This window comes from Nicotiana sylvestris, chromosome 6 (genome assembly GCF_000393655.2).
Source record: "Nicotiana sylvestris chromosome 6, ASM39365v2, whole genome shotgun sequence".
Classification (NCBI taxonomy): Eukaryota; Viridiplantae; Streptophyta; class Magnoliopsida; order Solanales; family Solanaceae; genus Nicotiana; species Nicotiana sylvestris.
The window spans coordinates 138,415,255-138,435,721 of record NC_091062.1 but is presented as its reverse complement, the minus strand read 5'-3'; the positions used below and the strand labels follow the sequence as shown (position 1 = coordinate 138,435,721).

The following is a 20,467-nucleotide window of genomic DNA, read 5'->3' as shown; positions in this document are numbered from 1 at the left end:
GGGAATGGACTGGTTGGCCTCATGCTATGCAAATGTTGACTGTCGTACGAAGATGGTTAGGTTCCAATTTCCGGGTGAACCCGTCATTGAATGGAAAGGGAACATTGCTACACCGAAAGGTAGGTTTATTTCCTATCTTAAGGCAAGGAAAATGATCTCAAAAGGTTACATTTATCATCTCGTTCGCGTTAGGGATGCGGAGGCGAAACCGCCTACTTTACAATCAATCCCTGTGGTCAACGAATTCCCAGATGTTTTCCCAGATGAACTCCCAGGCCTTCCTCCTGAAAGGGAGATTGAGTTTAGCATTGATGTGTTGCCTGACACTCAACCGATCTCTATTCCTCCATACAGAATGGCCCCGGCAGAGTTGCGAGAGTTGAAGGTGCAGTTGAAGGACTTGCTGGATAAGGGCTTTATTAGGCCTAGCACTTCACCTTGGGGTGCACCAGTCCTATTCGTGCGGAAGAAAGACGGGTCGTTACGGATGTGTATCGACTATCGACAGTTGAATAAGTCTACTATAAAGAACAAGTATCCACTTCCAAGAATTGATGACCTGTTTGACCAACTCCAGGGTGCCAAGTATTTCTCTAAGATTGATTTACGTTCAGGGTATCATCAGGTGAGGGTTAGGGAGAAGGATATTCCAAAGACGGCCTTCCGGACAAGATATGGGCACTTTGAGTTCTTGGTGATGTCGTTCGGGCTAACAAATGCCCCAACAGCTTTTATGGATCTCATGAATACTATATTCAGGCCCTATCTTGATGTGTTCGTGATTGTATTCATTGATGACATTCTAGTGTATTCTCGTTCGGAGGCGGAACATGCGGGCCACTTGCGGATAGTATTACAGACGCTTCAGGATCGTAAGTTATATGCTAAGCTCTCCAAATGTGAATTCTGGCTGAACTCAGTAGCATTCCTTGGCCATGTGATATCTGATGAGGGTATTAGTGTCGACACTCAGAAGATCGATGCAGTAAAGAATTGGCCGAGACCTACAACACCATCAGAAGTCCGCAGCTTCCTAGGGCTAGCAGGATATTATAGGCGGTTTGTAGAAGGATTTTCCTCTATATCATCACCATTGACTAAGTTAACACAAAAAGCTACCAAATTCCAGTGGTCTGACACTTGTGAACGTAGTTTTCAGGAGCTGAAGAATCGATTGACATCTGCACCAGTGCTCACTCTTCCTGAAGGAACAGAAGATTATGTGGTATATTGTGATGCCTCAGGTATAGGTTTGGGGTGCGTATTGATGCAGCGTGGGAATGTGATTGCTTATGCATCAAGACAATTGAAGAAGCATGAAAAGAATTATCCAACCCATGATTTGGAATTGGCTGCAGTAATATATGCTTTGAAGATATGGCGGCACTACTTATACGGCGTCCATGTTGACATCTACACAGATCACAAGAGTTTACAATACATCTTCAAGCAGAAAGAGTTGAATTTGAGGCAGCGTAGGTGGCTTGAATTATTGAAAGACTACGACGTCGAGATATTGTATCATCCCGGTAAAGCCAATGTTGTGGCAGACGCTCTCAGCCGTAAATCAATGGGAAGCTTAGTACATATTGAGGCAGGTAGATGGGGGTTGATTAAAGAGCTTCATCAGCTAGCCAATATGAGAATCAGATTGTTAGACTCTGATGATGGAGGTGTTACTGTACAGAATACATCAGAATCATCTTTGGTAGCCGAGGTAAAAGCACGACAATATGAAGATCCTATCTTAGTACGATTAAGAGAAAGCATTCAACAGTGTAAAAGTATGGCTTTTGGGATCGGAAAAGATGGGGCACTGAGATACCAGAGCCGATTGTGTGTGCCTAATGTGGCAGGGTTGCGAGAGAAGATTATGAATGAGATTCATCAATCCCGATATTCCATCCATCCCGGCTCGACAAAGATGTATCATGATGTCAAGGAGCAGTATTGGTGGGATAATATGAAGAAGTCTATTGCAGAATTTGTAGCCCAGTGTCCCAATTGTCAACAAGTAAAGATAGAACATCAGAAACCCGGTGGATTGCTTCAAAATATAGAGATTCCGACCTGGAAGTGGGAGGTGATTAATATGGACTTCATTATTGGATTACCTCGCTCTTATCATAAGTTTGACTCCATCTGGGTGATAATTGATCGACTTACAAAATGTGCCCATTTTCTGCCAGTGAAGACAACTTACACGGCTGAAGATTATGCAAAGTTGTATATCAAGGAGATTGTTAGGCTTCATGGTGTGCCCATATCTATTATATCAGACCGAGGAGCTCAATTTACGGCTAACTTTTGGAGGTCTTTCCAGAAGGGTTTAGGCACACAGGTAAATCTCAGCACTGCATTTCATCCGCAGACTGACGGACAGGCTGAACGTACCATTCAGACACTGGAAGATATGCTACGAGCATGTGTTCTAGATTTTAAGGGGAATTGGGATGATCATCTTCCACTCATAGAATTCGCCTATAACAATAGCTACCATTCCAGTATTAAAATGGCCCCATACGAGGCACTATACGGGAGGAGATGTAGATCACCAGTTGGATGGTTCGAAGTCGGTGAAACAGAATTATATGGGCCAGATTTGATTCACCAAGCTATTGAGAAGGTGAAAGTGATACAGGAGCGATTGAGGACGGCACAAAGCAGGCAAAAATCTTATTCTGATGTCCGACGTCGTGATCTAGAGTTTGAGGTTGGTGATTGGGTTTTCCTGAGGATCTCACCAATGAAGGGTATTATGCATTTTGGGAAGAAAGGTAAGCTGAGTCCAAGGTATATCGGGCCGTATAAAATTCTTCGACGGATTGGACAGGTTGCTTATGAGTTAGAATTGCCATCCGAATTGGAATTTGTCCACCCGGTATTCCATGTATCTATGTTGAGAAAATGTATTGGAGACCCTTCTCGAGTCATCCCTATCAAAGATGTACAAGTTACAGAGGACCTATCATATGAAGAAGTGCCAGTGGCGATATTAGATCGGCAAGTCCGCAAGCTGAGAACAAAAGATGTAGCTTCCGTCAAAGTATTGTGGAGGAACAAAAATATGGAAGAAATGACATGGGAAGCAGAAGAGGAGATGAAGTCTAAATACCCTTACTTATTCCAGAATGAAGATAACAAGGATGCTGGTGGAAGACAGGATACATTGGAAGAAGAAACGGCTCTATGAGGTAAGCAATAATTTGAGAATACTCCTCCTTAATACAAAATGGTGATATGTAGATAATGTAAATACGCATAATGCTTTGTGTAGACTTGTGAAACCATATGTTGGGCTTAATTACTTGCAAGTTTTGCTAGTGACCATTTTATAGGGGAAAATTGATCGGAAATTTCCATTGGAATCCACGATGATTTAAACTCCCCATAAACCCTTACATTCGAGGACGAATGTTCCTAAGGGGGGAGGGTGTTACAACCCATATCCACATGTGTTAGTTCATGCCATATATTAGTTAACATAAATCCAAGAAGGAATTATCTTTGAGATGATAAGAAGTCAATCCTATTGGTCTTAAGTGATACAAGAGTGTATAAGGGTGATTAACCAGTATTAGAAGTTAAACGAATCAAGGATGTTGTAACTCGTATTTTTAGGTAATCTAGCGGTGCTTAATACACTCAAGAGGTCATTTATTAAGGTATTTTAATCATATAATATCCGTATCATAAGTCTTGAAGTCAAACGAGTTATGAAACAAAAGTCGACAAAAGTTGTCGCAACTTAGGTTCATAATTTTACTTAAACATTAGGTCAAATGTTTCTAATCTTTTCTCATAATTTACAAGGAATTACGGGGTGATATACCAACCAAATTAAAGATCTATGAGTCTAGTTTCCAACACATTAAACCGTTCATCGATACGATCTCGGAGTAGAGAGATATTCGCGTTTTCGCGAGACTGCGCCAAGCACCTCTCTATGGGGCCCACTAAGTCGGTTTAAGATATTTGGACCTATATAGGATGCCTCCAACCCGTTTTAAGTCATTTATTTTCACTATTTTCAGACCTTAGAACCCTAGGAACATCCTCTCAAGGTTCTCTCAAGATTCAAGACCCAAAAAAGGGCAAACAACACAAATCAAGTGTCGGGAATTCCGTGGCGCTAGTAAGTCTCTTGTTCTTCTTGTTGTTGCTCATTTTTGTGTCGTTCCAGCTCGTGTGGGAGGTTGTTTTAAAGGGTTTATGTTCTGTAAATACTCCCTCATGTTCTTAATATCAATCCTAGGTGATTTCAAGCCTTCTAAAGTGATTCTAGTGCCGAAAAACACTAATTGATCGCTAGTTTCACTTTTTTGTTGTTGTGGCAGCATTGGAGGGATATTTCATGGAAATTTAAGGTCAAATTGGAGTTGTTCTTTCTGTATAAAGGTAAGGAATCTCTTACTCTATATGTATTTAAGATTATCCAAGTTGCAACTAAGCCATTGAAGCTAGAACTTGTGAAATATATATCGAAAGGCTTGGTAGTAATGTTATTGTTTTGTGGACTGTTTTGCGTTGTTGTTGGGCTGCGTATTTTACTACTATCTTGTGGAGTTTTGGAGGAGGAAGGGTGTGGAGAAACACCATATATATGTAGGGTTATGGGCTGATAGTTATTCGTAACATTTCCAGGTTGTTTGACACGACTACGGTGGTCGTCGTATGTATGGAGTGATTAGGCTGTGTGTGGACTATTTTGGGAGGCTCAATATGTTTATTATTGATGTTGTTTGGGCTGTTTGGTGACTGTTTTGAATGGTGTGAGGTCATATATATAGGGGAGGTGTTGTCCGTTTCATCGTAAAATAGGTTGTGGTCGATACATAATAGTTATGACGCTTAAATGATAACGATAGTATCGTTTCTCTTATTGTAGACTAAGGAGTTTTGACAATTGCATAGCTTGAGATTGGGGCAGTATATACAAGGTATGTGAGGCTATCCCTTTCCTTCTTTTGCACGACTCCGATTGTACATAATGTAATGAACGATCTTCCAAGATACTCTACTCTTAGAAGCTAGCAGTACTTACATTGTTTTCCCTCTTATGGAACGATTGATGTTAATGTTGCTTCTCTTAGTCTTATGTTATCAATGTTGTTGGTACTTCCTGATTCTTATAAGGTTCATAGTGAAGAGTTAGTCCTAATAACGTGTACAGAGGATACCGACCTTACGTCACTCCGAAAGGTTTAGAATGTGATTCCATGAGTCGAGCATGCATTATATATATGTATCTATTTTACTCTACCGAGCCACGCTATAGTTGGCCGGGTACGGCACCTATTGTGCAACCACTGATCAGTTGGGTTTTACCGAGCTCCACGTGGCCGGGTACGATTCTACCGAGCCTATTATGGCCGGGTACGATATGATGATGATGATGCCCATAGAGGCGAATGCTTTAAAGGTTTATGTATTTATACATATGTATCATGCATTTCATGTAAGTAGCCCTCAGAGGTACTAAGATGTTACAGGTTGTATATTCTCTATCCTTGCTTACATTACTGATCGTATTTATGGTTCCTTGCCTTACATACTCAGTACTTTATTCGTACTGACGTCCTTTTATTTGTGGACGCTGCATGTCGTGCTGCAGGTCCTGATAGACAGGTAGGTGCAGCTCCCCCACCACAGTAGACTGTCCAGTTCAGCGGTGATTGGCGAGATCCCTTCTCCGGACTTGCCTTGGTCTTGGTATGCAATTTTTGTTATAGACATTATGGGTATGTCGGGGCCCTGTTCCGGCTATGTTGCAACACTTATGTTCTTTTAGAGGCTCATAGACAGGTGTCGGCTCATGTATAGTTTGGTATGCCTTGTCGGCTAGTTTTTGTTGTATAGTCTTTCATAGTAGCGTGGTAGCTCATACCTTATATGTAGTTTCTTGATTGTCTGGTCATCCCCTGCTATGTATGTTCATGCCGTCATATTTTATTGCTGGTTGTCCATGATCTAGGTCTACCATTTATATTGATCTCGTCAGCCCTAAAAGATAATAATGAAGGTTAGATGAAATGTGCGTTGGTGCTCGGCAAGTGTGGTCGGGTGCTAGTCATGCCCCTTCAGTTTGGGTCGTGACAAAACGGCCGTTAAGATATAGCGTCCTTTAAAAGGGCGTTATATATATTTTGGTCACTAACTTTTTTTTTCCATATATTTCTGTCGTTTGAGTCCAAAATAACCACATTTTGGTTGCGGATTCGTATAACTAAAGCTTATCTCAAAATGGTTTCCTGAATTGTAAATTTTTACCGTTAATTTTTGTACATTGTTACCTGAGACCTTAACTTTTGTCGTCATCATATTTTATTAGTTTAAGAATAATTTTTATTAAAAGAAAAAAAGACGTGCTGCTCAAGTACCAATCGTTTAAATCCTAGCCTCCATAAAGTCATATCCCCATTTAACGTGCTCTGTTTCAGTGGAACACTCTCTTCATTCACAGTTATCTCCGGCGCCATCAACCATGGTTTAATTCTTCTCGTCGGAGTCAAAATGGAGAACTCAGAAAACAAGGCGAAATCTGAAAACAGGGGGAAGTCTGAAAAGAAGGGGAAGAATGAAAACAAGGGGAAATCTGAAAACAAGGGAAAATCTGAAAACAAGCCAAGCACTCAGTCTCAAAAGCATGCTGCAACCGGTGATGAGGACATGGATCCAACGGTGACTCCATTTCCCCTTTTCTATTAACTTTTGGTTTTTGGTTATGTAGTAATTTTTTCTGAAAAAAATGTTATAGATTTTTTTGGGTATAAAAATAGGTAATATTTGTTAGTTTATAAGAATGATAAGGATACGGGGAATTTTTTGTGATATTTTTCCAGTATTAGAAGTTGACAATAGTGTTTTAAGTGTTGGATTGCTAAAGAGTAAGAGGTGGGATATTTGTCAACTTATTTCTTTTTGGATATTTTTCATTATTTAAGGTGAACAAAACAGTTTAAAAAATGACTTTCATACAAAATTATATTCCAAGAAAGCTCATCCCACAATTCTGAAATTAATTTATTATGCGTTTTGGTTTGCAGCAATACTTTGAAAATAGGCTGAAAGCACTTGAGGCTGAGAAGGCAACCGGGAAGAATCCTTACCCACACAAATTCGAACACAAAGTTGAATTGTTGTCTATCCCTCGTTATGTGAAGAAATATGGAGTTTTAGAGAGTGGAGCTCATTCCGCTGATGAGGTGTCATTGGCTGGTAAATATTATGGCATTTTGCTTATTTTTTTAAAATAAAAAACTTGCATCTATAATTGTGGTTTTTGTGCAGGAAGGATAATGAATAAACGCGCGTCTTCTGCAAAGCTGGTTTTCTATGATTTACATGCCAAAGTTCAAGTTATGGCAAGTGCGAGGTGGTTATATTACTCTATCATTTTGCTGTTTTCTGGTTTTAATTTATGCCAAGAATAGGTGGATGAGCTTCCAGTGTGCTCAGTGCTACATACTATATATTTCATTTGAATACTTTCTTCTTCATCATCGTTAAAGGATTTTGTGGTACTCTATCATATGCTTTCTATTGGTCAGTAATGGGGAGATATTTCTCCTTCTTTATATAAATCTCCTTCAATCTTCGTAGAAAAATTACAGCATCTGTTATAGTTCTTCTCATAACTTCGAGGCATCCAGTTCCTCCTGGGATGCATTCTTACAACTTTATATCTTTATCTTAATTGTTCCTTATATTTCTTTGAATCTATAAAAAAAAGCCGTAAATGGCCAAGACAACCTAGTAAGTGCCTTTTGGGAGTAGTTGTCCATTGGAGCCAAAGGGAGGTATTTGATGTTTTTTATTTTGTTTTTGTACCATAGGCTATAGATCTAGGAAATGCATAAACCAAAATTCTGTAAATGTGATTATAAATGTTTGAAACTTCATGGCTGAATCAGTGGCATCATCAACAGTTTCAGTGCATTGTTGTGAATTCTGGTCTTAAGACCCTTGTGTTTGTTGAATTGCTTAAGTGATCAAGTTACTTTTTATCACTGAGAAGTATTATGTTTTGATGTATGTGCAGGGATTCTGTATTGAATGAAGACGCGTTATTAAATTTCATTCTGGTGTGAAGCGTGGAGATATTGTTGGAATTACTGGGTGTCCAGGTTTGGGATTCTCTAGGTCTTCTTAGTTTATGGCAGATGTTCTCTGTGATAGTTTTGGTCTTGGTGTTAGAAAAACAAGTTTCGTTGGAAGAGAAAAGTTGCTCTCATTATCACTCCTTCACATGCTTAAGCACCATAGATTAACGTAGGGGAAAGGTACTGAAAACAAAAAGGTGTTAACTTATCCTGCAATCCCTGAATCTTAGAAAAGTCATTATGGTGGCATCCTGTATTCCTGTACTCTCACGCCTCACTGTACTTCAGTCATAGGCCAAGAATTTCTAGAATAGCTTAGTTGTACAAAGTTCCTTCTTATAAGAACTCAAAGGACTAGTAAAAAGCTATAAACGGATATCATTTCAGCATTAATGTTGAATATAAAACATTTCTTGTGTTTGCGTGCACTTAGGATTTTGGGTTTTGCCATAGTTTCTCACTTCAAATACTATTGTCTGTGCCGCAATTTCTAGGTGAATATCTTTCTTGACATGGTGTCATTTATGCAAAGATCCCAGGCTGCAGAAGATGATAATACCGAGGTTTTGTTTTGGTAATATATTCTTCTAATTCTTCTTACCTCATTCATCAGGAAAGAGTAAACGGGGAGAGCTGAGTATTTTTCTCAAATCATTCGAAGTGTTGTCTCATTGTCTTCATATGATGCCACGGCAGAAAGGTGCCCAGACGGATACAACTAAGGTCAGCTAATTTTTATTTTTTTTTGCATTGTGTCTAAGACCAGTTTAATTGAACAGTATCTGATTGTACTGCAGAAAATTGAAGCATGGGTCCCGGGAAGTGGCCGAAATCCAGATACATATGTTTTGAAAGATCAGGTATCTTATGCCTTTATTTTCTTCATAAAGTTTCTTTTGTCAATTGCCTTGCTTTCTTCCTATTTCCTTTTAAAAGATTTTATGCCTCTGATGTATTGTGGCTCATTTATTCTTTACGTCCAGGAAACACGATATAGACTGCGTTATTTGGATTTGATGCTGAACTTAGAGATTCGGTACATATTTAAGACCCGACCAAAGATCATAACTTATATTCGAAGCTTTCTTGATAATCGTGACTTCTTAGAGGTCAGTGTTTATGAAGTTGTTTTACTTTGCCTTTTTTCATTTGAGATTATGAGCTTAGCTTGAATAAAATTAGTTAAAATACACAATCCTATTTGTAACAGGTAGAGACCCCCATGATGAACATGATTGCTGGTGGAGCAGCTGCACGCCCATTTGTGACCCACCACAATGATTTGAATATGAGGCTTTTCATGCATATTGCTCCTGAACTATATCTTAAAGAGCTGGTTGTTGGTGGATTGGATCGTGTCTATGAGATTGGGAAACAATTCAGAAATGAGGGAATTGACTTGACACACAATCCTGAATTCACCACTTGCGAGTTCTATATGGCATATGCGGATTACAATGACTTGATGGATCTAACTGAAAAATGCTAAGTGGTCAGTACCAAAAAACTGGGATCCAAATATTGTAGTGGAAGCTTATGTATATTTAGTCTTTTCATTTTATTTATTCTGTTATAGTTTATCTTACTTAACTATACATGAACAGGGATGGTGAAGGAACTTACAGGTGGCTATATAATCAAGTATCATGCAAAGGGGCTGGAGAATGACCCCATTGAGATTGACTTCACTCCTCCCTTCAGGTTTGGAAGCTCTTCTATTATGTCGTGTGCTGCTTTTGTTTTCACTGCACCAAGATACTTATGCTGTTTGCTTCTGCAGACGGATTGATATGGTAGAGGAATTGGAGAAGGTTGCAAACTTGAATATACCCAAGGATCTCTCAAGTGTTGAAGCTAACAAATATCTCATAGATGCTTGTGCAAAGCTTGAGATCAAATGTCCTCCTCCTCAAACAACAGCTAGATTACTTGATAAAGTATTTTTTTCCTTATCTCTTCTGGTAGCCAATTCTTACAGATGCAATCTAGAAACTTGTCTTATAATACGTCTAGTGTGATATTGTGATGCTCAGGAATCTTTTTCAGTTTCGGGGCTTCGTCTTCAGATTAATAAAGGAAAGGGATTCTTATGGACGAGGACATCCACTTCTGTTCTCTCCACGAGAACCCCTACATGAGGCAGCAGAAGGTTAGGGTAAAGAAAGAGAGAGGGTAGTGTGGAAAAATTAGACCAAAAAAGGAAACGTTTATAAAAAGAGGAGGAATGCGACCTATCATATGTTAGAAGAAATAAATAGAGATGTAAAGGATTGCTAGCATTTTAGTGATATCTTAGTGTTAATATCCTGCAATACTTGTGGCATTTATCCTGTATTATGTGTTATTCGTTAAATATGATATCCCTAGTTGGAGCCTCATTGTTAAATTGGTTGTGAATCAATTTGCTGTATGTCTGCTTTTTTGCATCTAACTTTGAGTAATATGTGAATCATTTTGCTGTATGTTTGCCTTTTTGCATATCATCTCCAGAAATGTTTGAAGTTATTTCATGTTGTACATTTATTGGTGATACTTCAAAAAACATGTATTTATGGGAGTCAGTGTTCTCATTCTTTTGGCACTACATTACTGCTATTTATTACTAGTTTTTTCACCTAAGAAGCTTTATAACATTGCTAATAATTCTCCTTCATCTTTGTTGTGAATTCAGCTTGTAGGGCACTTTCTGGAGGAGACATGTGATAACCCTACTTTTATTATCAACCATCCAGAGATAATGAGTCCTTTGGCAAAGTGACACAGATCAAAACTAGGCCTGACAGAACGTTTTGAATTGTTTATTAATAAGCATGAAGTATGTATTCTGTCAAGTCTTTCAAACTGTTTTTAGCACTCCCAATACACGCTGTAATGTGCTTCTTCTCTGTTAAATAACTTGACAGCTTTGCAATGCATACACTGAATTGAATGACCCTGTTGTCCAACGCCAGCGTTTTGCTGATCAACTCAAGGTATTTGTGGGAAGTGTGCATCCTGATTTGGTTGTTGTGTTTGTGTTGTGTTCATCTTGTTGTGTCATTTCTATTATGCGCCACTACTTATTTTAGCATGATTAATGTCAATTCAGGACCGACAATCAGGTGACGATGAAGCTATGGCACTGGATGAGAACTTTTGTACAGCTCTTGAATATGGATTGCCTCCTACTGGTGGTTGGGGATTGGGTATTGACCGACTTGCAATGTTGTTAACAGATTCACAAAACATCAAGGTTTGTGCCTTCACTTGTTTTCTTTGTTAGTAAGAAATTACCACTTAGTTCCAATCTATCTCGGAATGTTAGAGTATCCACTTTGGCTGAGGGAATGGGTTGTTGTTTCCTATTAGGTCTTAGACAATCCTCACCTCATGAGACTGAGTTAAGCCCAATGTATATTTTTTTTGACGTGATGTCAGAGCCAGACTCATGCGTGTTCTTGGTTTATCCAATGGTGGGTCACCATGCTTGCCATGTTATGTTGTCCCTGTTCCAGAGGTCCAACTCTAGGCATCTGGGGAGGTTACAATATCTGACATTGGTTTAGAAAATGGATTGTCTCATTATACGATTTCAGACAATTCTCACCTCATGATCTAGCTTTTGGGGTTTAGTTAGACTCAATGTGCATTTTATTTTAACTAGGATGAAATGGCCATTCAGTTCCAATTAATTCCTTTGATATTCTGTTTCACATCCATTTCTAAATGGATGGAGAGGAGGCATTCGGAGAAGAGGCCGCTAGGGTAGTGCTGGTCATTTTACCAGCTTAGTGTTGTCTTTGCATTTTCCCTCTCTCCTTTTCTTGTCACTTCGGTTTGAGAGAGCTAGTGTGTCCTATCATTTGAATTAGATACTGAAATCTTTTTTTTCTTTCCCTTGTTATAATTTGTTCAACAGGAAGTTCTACTCTTTCCAGCCATGAAACCACAGGACGAGCCACCTTCCAAGGAAAGGTAAATATTTCCTCCATTCTGTCCTCTGAGTGATATTTGCTGGCATTAGTGTGATATTAAACCTAGTAAACTGATAGGTCAATTGAATATTTTTAGTCTTGGTAGGTGGAGTTACTTCCCGTGTGGAATAGTCGAGGCGCATGAAAGCTGCGCTGGACAACATTATCATAGAATTGTAAATAATATCCATGTTAATGAATATTGACCAAGCAGTGGCTTTGGGTGACCTACTTTTGAGGAATCTTTTCAAAAATAATTCACTAGGTTGTTCTTGGGTGGTGCTAAATCGTGGTCTCTGCTTAGCTGTAGGAAACAAGAAAAATTTGCTTATAAATTTCTGTTATGATCTTATGTTTGAGCAAGGGTTAGCTGCCAGTGAAACATATTTAAAATTCTCATAGATAAATATTTTTCATTACATTATGTATGTGAAGTTGAATCTTTATTTGGTGGAATAATAGTGATAACTAAGAGAAGAATGAGTGATGCTAGAAGCTCTTAAAATCCCTCGGTGACTCCTCTAAAGCTTCTGAGAGTTGAATTGTCAGACGTAGCACAGGTTTTAAAAGGAGCTTGATGATATATCCTTAAAAGAGCGAGTTACATGATATTGCATTGTTAAGTGGCAAGGGATTTGTGGGGAAATTCTTACGTCTTTTATAAATTGGACAATGCCCTGAACTGTGGTTTGATGCTTGCTTGGCATGAATTGGGAGCTTTGAAAGAAAAACTACAAACACCTCTTCTTTTTCTTGATAATCGAGAAAAGCCGGAGGGCCTGCGGCAAATGGTTCAAAACTCGGTGGATAATGGGCCTGCCCCTTTATCCATATCAAAATATCAAGCTTTTGTCTGCGTCAAGGTTCAAGCTGCGAAAACCTGTATTTCCTTGTATTATAGTGGAGAAATAGGTGGTGTTCTGAATAGGTGGTGTTCTGAAGGGGTTGCTTTTTCAAGATATAATCTAAGTTAACTTGCTGTGTACTTTGTAGCCTTGGTGGAAAGTAGAAAATGCAGAAACTTTATGGTTTTCACAGATTTTTTAAAGTCTGTGTTGCGCCTTTGTGGAAAAGAATATAATGTCATCATTCGATGGTCTAAAAAGAGATATCTACTGCAAGAATGAAATGTTCCATAAGGAGGCTTATTGCATTTTTAAGACAGATCCCATGTGCTTTTCCATTCTACTATTTATTACATTCACACATTTTATTGAGTTTTCTTTTCTCCATCCCAGCAATAAAAAGCCTCAGGAGGAATCTGCCAAGCCTCACGATGGACAAGCAAAACCTCAGGATGGACCTACAACACAAGGTAGAGAAATCTGGTAGACTGGTAGATAATGCCTGACTTCCTTTTTTCCCCCTTCAACTGTCAAGGCTGGGGAAGCTTATTAGCGTTTTCGTTTTTGCCTCTGCATGTAGACATAACTTTTCATGTCCTCACTTCAGCTTTTGGCATGCGTAAATTTGTGTCTTCAGGAGAGAACTACCTACTAACGTGCTCATGCATTGGTACAGATGTGGAAAAGCAGGTGTCACAGCTCACAATGAAGTGAAGATCATAAATATTTGACGTTGAGTTTCTGCTGCTCCTGGAGTGGCATCTTTTTGCACTATCTTTTTGACGCTTTGATTTATGATAATTGTCAATTGTATGGCAAATGGTAGCCTTAATTTGGTAGTATTGGGAACTTTAGTCATATACCAGCGGGCAATGGAGATGGTTATATTCATCAAATCCTTCTAAATGTCTCCATGCTTTCTATTCTTAATTCTGTTAATGTTTTTGAAGTTTATAACCGTAGTGATATGGATAAAACATCAAAGTTTCTAGAAAGAGTTGTAATAGGTAATAAGATACCAAGAAAAAAAATTCAAAACTCATCCAGGTCTGTTGATGTGGTCGCTATTCGTAATTTCTGTTGTTGTTGTTTGGAGTCTTGTAATAGTGCTCTAACTCATAGGTTTGGTCATGGATTTTTTTTATAGGTTGTTAATTCACAACTTCAGACCAAATCCAAGTTAACTTGTTTCAAACCTTCCAAGTGACTTCAGACAAGTGGTCTTACGTTTGGTCGTGGATTTTTGTACAAGTGGTTCACTTTCCATCCATTGGTCTAAAATTTGCTCTGGCAATGGTGTGATAGTGCTCTAGCGATGGAGATTTTGATTTAGGTGCTCTTTCTGTACATGTGTAACCTTAACATGTTTACAATTGTATCGTAATTTGGCAAAATAGGATAATATTACATAAGAATTAATTGCACAATAAAATGATTAAAAAAAAGTGACGAAGCTTTATGGTCAGGTTGGCGCCTGCAGTTTTTGTTTTGGGTTCTCCCTATAACCAACCATATGGTAATTATATAAACTCTTAATCCTCTGAGATGGACCATGATTATTATCAGCAGAAAACTTGAGTTCATCATTCATCAACCTCATTAAACTACATATTAATGAGGTTACATTCTGTGGTGGTAATCACAAATACATTGAAGCACCCAAGATCATAGTTTAACAACAAATGGAGCTAGAATGGACAACGGGGCCTAGGGTCAAATCACAAGAGAGGCACTAACAGTTAAGATGATTTCTTCTCGTCTGTCAAAGCCTCACTGGAAATACTACCATTTGAGCTGTGTTGGTGGAAGATTGTAGGTATCCTATGGATTAATTGAGCTGTGCCGAATTTGGTTTAGACTTTAGATACTACCACTTTAGAAAAATCAAAAATGTAGAATACGTTGAAGTTTTTTTCTGAGTTAAGATTTGGCTTGGAAGGTTTAGTTTTATAACTGTCTGATCTACATTTGGTAAAACGAATGATAAATGATAAGAAATGGGACTGGATAAGCGAAAGATGGTTGACAAAGCTAAGTTCAGAGGTGGTGGATTTATGTTCCGTTTGAAACAAAAAGGGACTGAAATGTGTCTCATTTCAAAGTTGAGGGGTTCTATGGACAGGATGAGGTTGATTAATTAAAAAAATCCAATTCCATAAAATGCGATTAGTTTTAAAGCATAATTTCCTTGGCGTTTTTCGCTAAGATCATCTCAAATTCTGCAGAAAGCATACACAGGAAAGTGCTAATAAGAGTGATAATTGTACTTCGCTCAAATACAAAAGCACCATCATCAATCAAGTGGAAGTAAGTAAACACCAAAAGCAGAAAGCTTGACAATAAATAGGGAAACTCCAACTTCCATTAGCAAATATATTGTCTTAAATAACAGACAGCAAACATAATACCCAAGGTCAATTCACAGAGGACACTGACCAACTCCACATTACATGAAGCAATAATAGACAAGGTTCAATTCACAGAAGAACCAACCAACTTCATCAATACATAGAACATGGCTACCCTTATTTAGGGATATTTCACTAGGGCAGCCATAGATAGAAACTCCCTCAATGTTCATATAGTTGCAAATTTGAAATAGTAACACCAGGACAAACACCACAGCTCGACCATGAAAACCCTAGACGGGAACCATGGTAGCATGGGTGTTGAGAGCATCAATTTCCTCCATAGGCTGAGGTGCGACATCTGGCTTCTCAGGAGAACCTTCAGTGGCATTCTCATTCTCCTCAACACTGCAATCAATGGCTTCAAAGATGAGAGCCGTCACTTCTTGGAACCTCGCTTCAGAAAGTGAGACCTCAGCGAGAAGCCTCCAAGCATTTGCCTCGGTTGCACCCTCGTAATCCTCCTTCCTCTTCAAGACCATGTGTCCACTAATCTCCCAAACTGCAGGATTGACTTGAGTGTCAAGCAGTTCAGAGCTGACCTCCCCTAGAGCCTGTTTCTCTGCATAGCACTGTTTCAATCCATCAAAATACATAGATGTTAGAACGATGATTGGTAAAAGCCCGGGAAAGAATAAAACAAACAACCAAGTAGTTAGCAATGTTAATAGGTCTCAAATGAGTCAATGTGGTTAGAAGAGTTAGGCGTTATACCTGTGGGAGAAGGAATACCCTTTTTGCCGAATCAGAGATTAGAACATTGTAGGGAATGTTATTCTCTTGCAGGAAAACGCAGGAACCAGAGACAACATTGGCCAAATCCTCCAAAGTATTTCCACCCTCAAAGACAAGGCCTCGAACTGGATAATTCAGCATCTCAGATATCTTCACCCCAGCATCAGCAAAGGTAATCTTCCGAGTGGGGGCCTTCTCCATGGGGAATGGCACAGCCAGGTAATAAGCCTGCATAGAGCAACAATGACGAAATTGAATTCCCCTCTAATTATTAATCCCTAGGGTTTTCAAGGAAATGGATCTAAAAACATGGGAACCACATAAAGTGTTGTAGACAAAAACCTGAAAGTGAAGATGGTTGATAGTAGCAAATGCACCCAAGCTGTTATAACCCAATCGGAAGTATGGGTTTGCTGCTTCGGCAGCCATTTGCAGTGCAAGCAATAAGCTGTCCCTGTCGATCCTCTGGGGAAGGCATTCAAGGACCTTAGGGATCAAAAGCACGTGTCCGTACTCAATGGGACTGACCTGTTGCATTGAACACCAATACACTCATCAATAAATGCTTCTACTTACACAAAGGGGTTCCAAAATATATGCAAAACTAGCGAAGAACATACATTGATGGCAACAACACTTGGAGATTTCTCGGCATCAATGGGCGCATTTGGAAAGAATTGGACATCGTTGTCCTCACTTGCTTCAAACTGAAAGAGCAACTCCTCCTGACCAACTTTGGTGAAGTTGAACTTGCTTCCATCAAAAGGCTGCAGCACCTTATCAACGCGAAACTCAGTTGGCCTCTTCTTGAGGTGCCTTCCCTCATTCAGTTGAGCAATGAAACCATATTCTCCAGGAATAACCTAAACCAATTTATTTTCAAATTAAATTTAGGCAGATTCACAAATGAAGTATACTTGCTTCACATTAGTCAAAACCAGCAAGATTCTGAAGCAAAAACATGATAAGAGCCATGTACTACTATATCACAGCACATACTTCCATGCACCTATACAAAAAGCTAGTCTAGTTTTCATTCACTTCATTTTCGGTTTTGAAAATTCAAGAGCATAGCATTTGTATCAACAATTTACCGCAATATGTTAGAGTAAGAGAAAAATGACTACTACTTCCTTAACTAAGACATAAATGACCACTTCTTCCTTAACCTTATATAGTCTATAAACCCGAGAATTTTTGGAACAAAAAGGTATCATGCATTTGCAGCTCATAATATCATTGACCATGTTTAACGTTTCAAAAGACATGATCCAACCTTTCCAGAACTACATGATTTTCTACCATATTAAAGTTTCCCTTTCCACTCCTGTCATTATCTATAGAATAACTTTGTTTAAAACAATATTTCAAAATCAAGTCCATCTAACTCGAAACTACTGAAGTAAAACGTGTAGGCATCAACTAAAATTGAAAAAGAACTTATCAGTTACAGTAAGCAAAAGACAAAAGAGTAAAAGGGAAAAGAGTAAAGACCTTGGTTTCGCAAGCAGTGACATCATAGCGAAAGAGACCTTTCTGCTGACGATCCTCCCACTAGATATAATCAAAAATTGACATCAAGTTCAGAACTAATCAAAATATTCATCTAAAATTTGATACTCCATTAAAATAATAAAAGTTTCAGACTTACTTCCCCAAGAAGGAGGGATTCCAAGAAGTCAACAGGAGGTTCCTTGGTTTCATCGGCAACAGACTTGCCCTTTCTCAAATTCTTGGAAGCATACAGCGGCAGCTTTGACCCTTTTCACAATCCAAATAACAAAATCAATATTCTGCTAAATCAGCTACAGATTAAACCCAATTACAAAGAGCCTCAATTATCTGTTCCAAAATGTTTGACACTTTCTGTTTCCGTAGATTCACACAAAGTAAAACTTTAACCAACACTTAAACAGTAGATTTTTCACCATTTGAGTAGTTAAAAATTGTAACTTTACAGTAATCTAGTCTGATTTAACTGAAAAGCTGGTCAATTTGACCATGTTACTCCGTTTAAACTCATCTCGGGCTAATATTATGCAAAATAAAATTTTTTTAAAAAAAAAGAACGGAAAAGAGCAAATTAAGACAAAGACAATAAAAAAAAAAGTTACCTGGAAGGCAGCAGTATCGGAGGCAATTGCGGCCACAGCCAGCACCACGAGCAAGAGTTTCTTCAGCCTCTTCTTTTTGGAAGTTGGAAACAAGTGTAGGAACCCTCTTAATCTTGAGCATCATGTTTGGTTTTTTTGCTTTGATTTTTCAAGGTAAAAATACTAGGTACAAGAACAACCTTAATAATTGCTAATGTGCAAAACAATTAGTAATTTACGGAGAAGGAATTAACTATGTAAGGTATATAAGTAAGTAAATCTAGCAGGAAGAAGAAAGGAGAGAACCACCGCCGGCAAGGAAGAGGAGGTCGGAAGGACTACCGCCTTCAGAGGGCAAAGCGCCACGTCCGCCGTGCGGCGCAGGATTGGTGGCAGTTACACAACCCTTACGTCGTACTGAACGAACATGTAAGAATGGTCGGCGGTTTGCTTTGTGTATAGCCGTGATGTCTACAACTTGTTTACCTGGGATTTACCCTCTCTCTAAACAACAATAATATTTTTTTTTCCTAAGATTTCTCGAATTTCCTACACGAACAAAAGATTTCTGTAACTTGATTTCAAAGAGATTGGAGGTGGATTGGTAAGGAAAAGAAGAAGCTGTAGAGGAATGGATTTGGTAATTGCAGTGTGATGATGATAAGGAAAAAGGGGGAAGGGGAGATATGTGTATTTATATAAAAATAAGGATTAGGTAATTGTGGTTGTGGGTTTGCCAATGGGGTACGGAGAAGAGGGTCCAAGTGCTACTGTGTGGACCAAAATATAATTGGAGGCGTGGAGCCAAAGGTTCAGTGGGGGTTTCGGAAGTAGGCGACAACGTATTACCGTCATGTATTATGTTAGTAAGATCCATCAATAATTACAAATAAAATAATAATAATAATAATAAACTCAGTATATTCTCCTAGATGGGATTTGAACGGCATAGTGTGTACGTACACCTTATCTCTACCTAGTGAAGGTAAAGAAGTTGTTTCAAATAGACCCTCGACTCAAAAAAGGTGAGAAGAATAAAAACAAGGAGAAGAAGAAGAAGAAAAAGAGAGGGAAACGAATAAGTAGTACCAAATAGTAACAATATGAAAATATGATAATTGAAGTCAACTAAACAACATGGCGTAATATAGATCTAAGAATATGAAGGGACATGAGTGTTACTAGTGCTACTAATAACAAAATGAGAGATTTTCAACTACCTACTAACCTTCTACCCTAATCATCGACCTCCACACCATTCTGTCAAGGGTCATATCCTCAGTAAGGTGAAGCGGCGTCGTGTCTTGCCTAATCACCTCTCTCCAGTACTTCTTTTACCTACCTTGACCTCTTCTCAAACCCGTCATGGCCAACCTTTCACATCTCCTAACATGAGCTTCAATATTTCTCCTCTTAACATGTTCGAATCATCTCACCCTCGACTCCCACATCTTCTCCTCCACGGAGGCCACTCCACTTTGTCCCAAATAATTTTAATCCTAATCTTATCTCTCCTGATAAACTCAATCATACATCTCAACATCCTCATCTCTGCTACTTTTATCTTCTACACATGAGAGTTCTTGATTAGTCAACACTAAACCTCATAAACATAGTTGGTAGAATCACCACTCTGTAAAATCTACTCTTAAGTCTTGACGGAACATTTTTATCATATTGAACACCGGATGTGAGCCTCCATTTTATCCATTCCCCTTCAATACGATGCATGACAACCTCATCGATCTCCCTGTCACCTTGGAGAATAGACCCGAGATACTTGAAATGTAAGGCCTCGTAAAATTTTACCAAGAATCTGAGGCTTCGTGGTGTCGAGGTAGGCTAACGTGTTTGAAAGCTCGTCGCAGTATGGACTTTTTGGGTTGTGTAATGCACTGGGGAGTTGATGAAATAATTTTTGCAGAACATAGCATTCCTACGGTCCAATATGCGATCGCAGAACTACTTCGCATACCGCAGATCCGTGCATAGTGGAACATGAGAAAACCCAATTTTTTAGGTCATTTTGTGGTCCATTGTGCGACTGCATTATCTTTTCGCGGGCCGTACTTCCATCGAGAACCAGCATGAGAAAGTTTCAGAGGGAGATTCTGCGGTGCGTTATGCGACCGCCTAAATGATCTACGAACCGCAAATCTATCGAAGACTGGGGCAGGACAATCCAGTTTTGGAGGACCATTTCATTGTCCACTTTGCGGACTGCATAACCGTTTAGCGGTCCGGTCTGCGACCGCAGACCCGACATGGAGGTTGAAATTGTGGGATTTTCTAACCCGACCCTATTTTAATAAATAGACTTAAGGGACCGTT

At 39.0% G+C, this 20,467-nt stretch overlaps 1 protein-coding gene and 1 pseudogene across 1 annotated transcript; one reads left to right on the top strand and one right to left on the bottom strand.

Annotated features, from left to right (window-relative positions):
• The first annotated feature begins 6,417 nt into the window (after nt 1-6,417).
• LOC104223115 (lysine--tRNA ligase-like) lies at nt 6,418-13,942 on the top strand (annotated as a pseudogene).
• A 1,302-nt stretch (nt 13,943-15,244) lies between these two features.
• LOC104223113 (GDP-L-galactose phosphorylase 1-like) lies at nt 15,245-18,803 on the bottom strand. Its single transcript, XM_009774473.2, has 7 exons — nt 18,158-18,803; nt 17,695-17,804; nt 17,538-17,597; nt 16,664-16,906; nt 16,386-16,571; nt 16,023-16,271; nt 15,245-15,880 (listed from the first exon to the last, which is right to left on the bottom strand). Exons 1-7 carry the CDS (start codon nt 18,279-18,281, stop codon nt 15,542-15,544), a joined length of 1,311 nt encoding a protein of 436 aa, XP_009772775.1. The 5' UTR covers nt 18,282-18,803; the 3' UTR covers nt 15,245-15,541.
• Between the last annotated feature and the right edge of the window lie 1,664 nt (nt 18,804-20,467).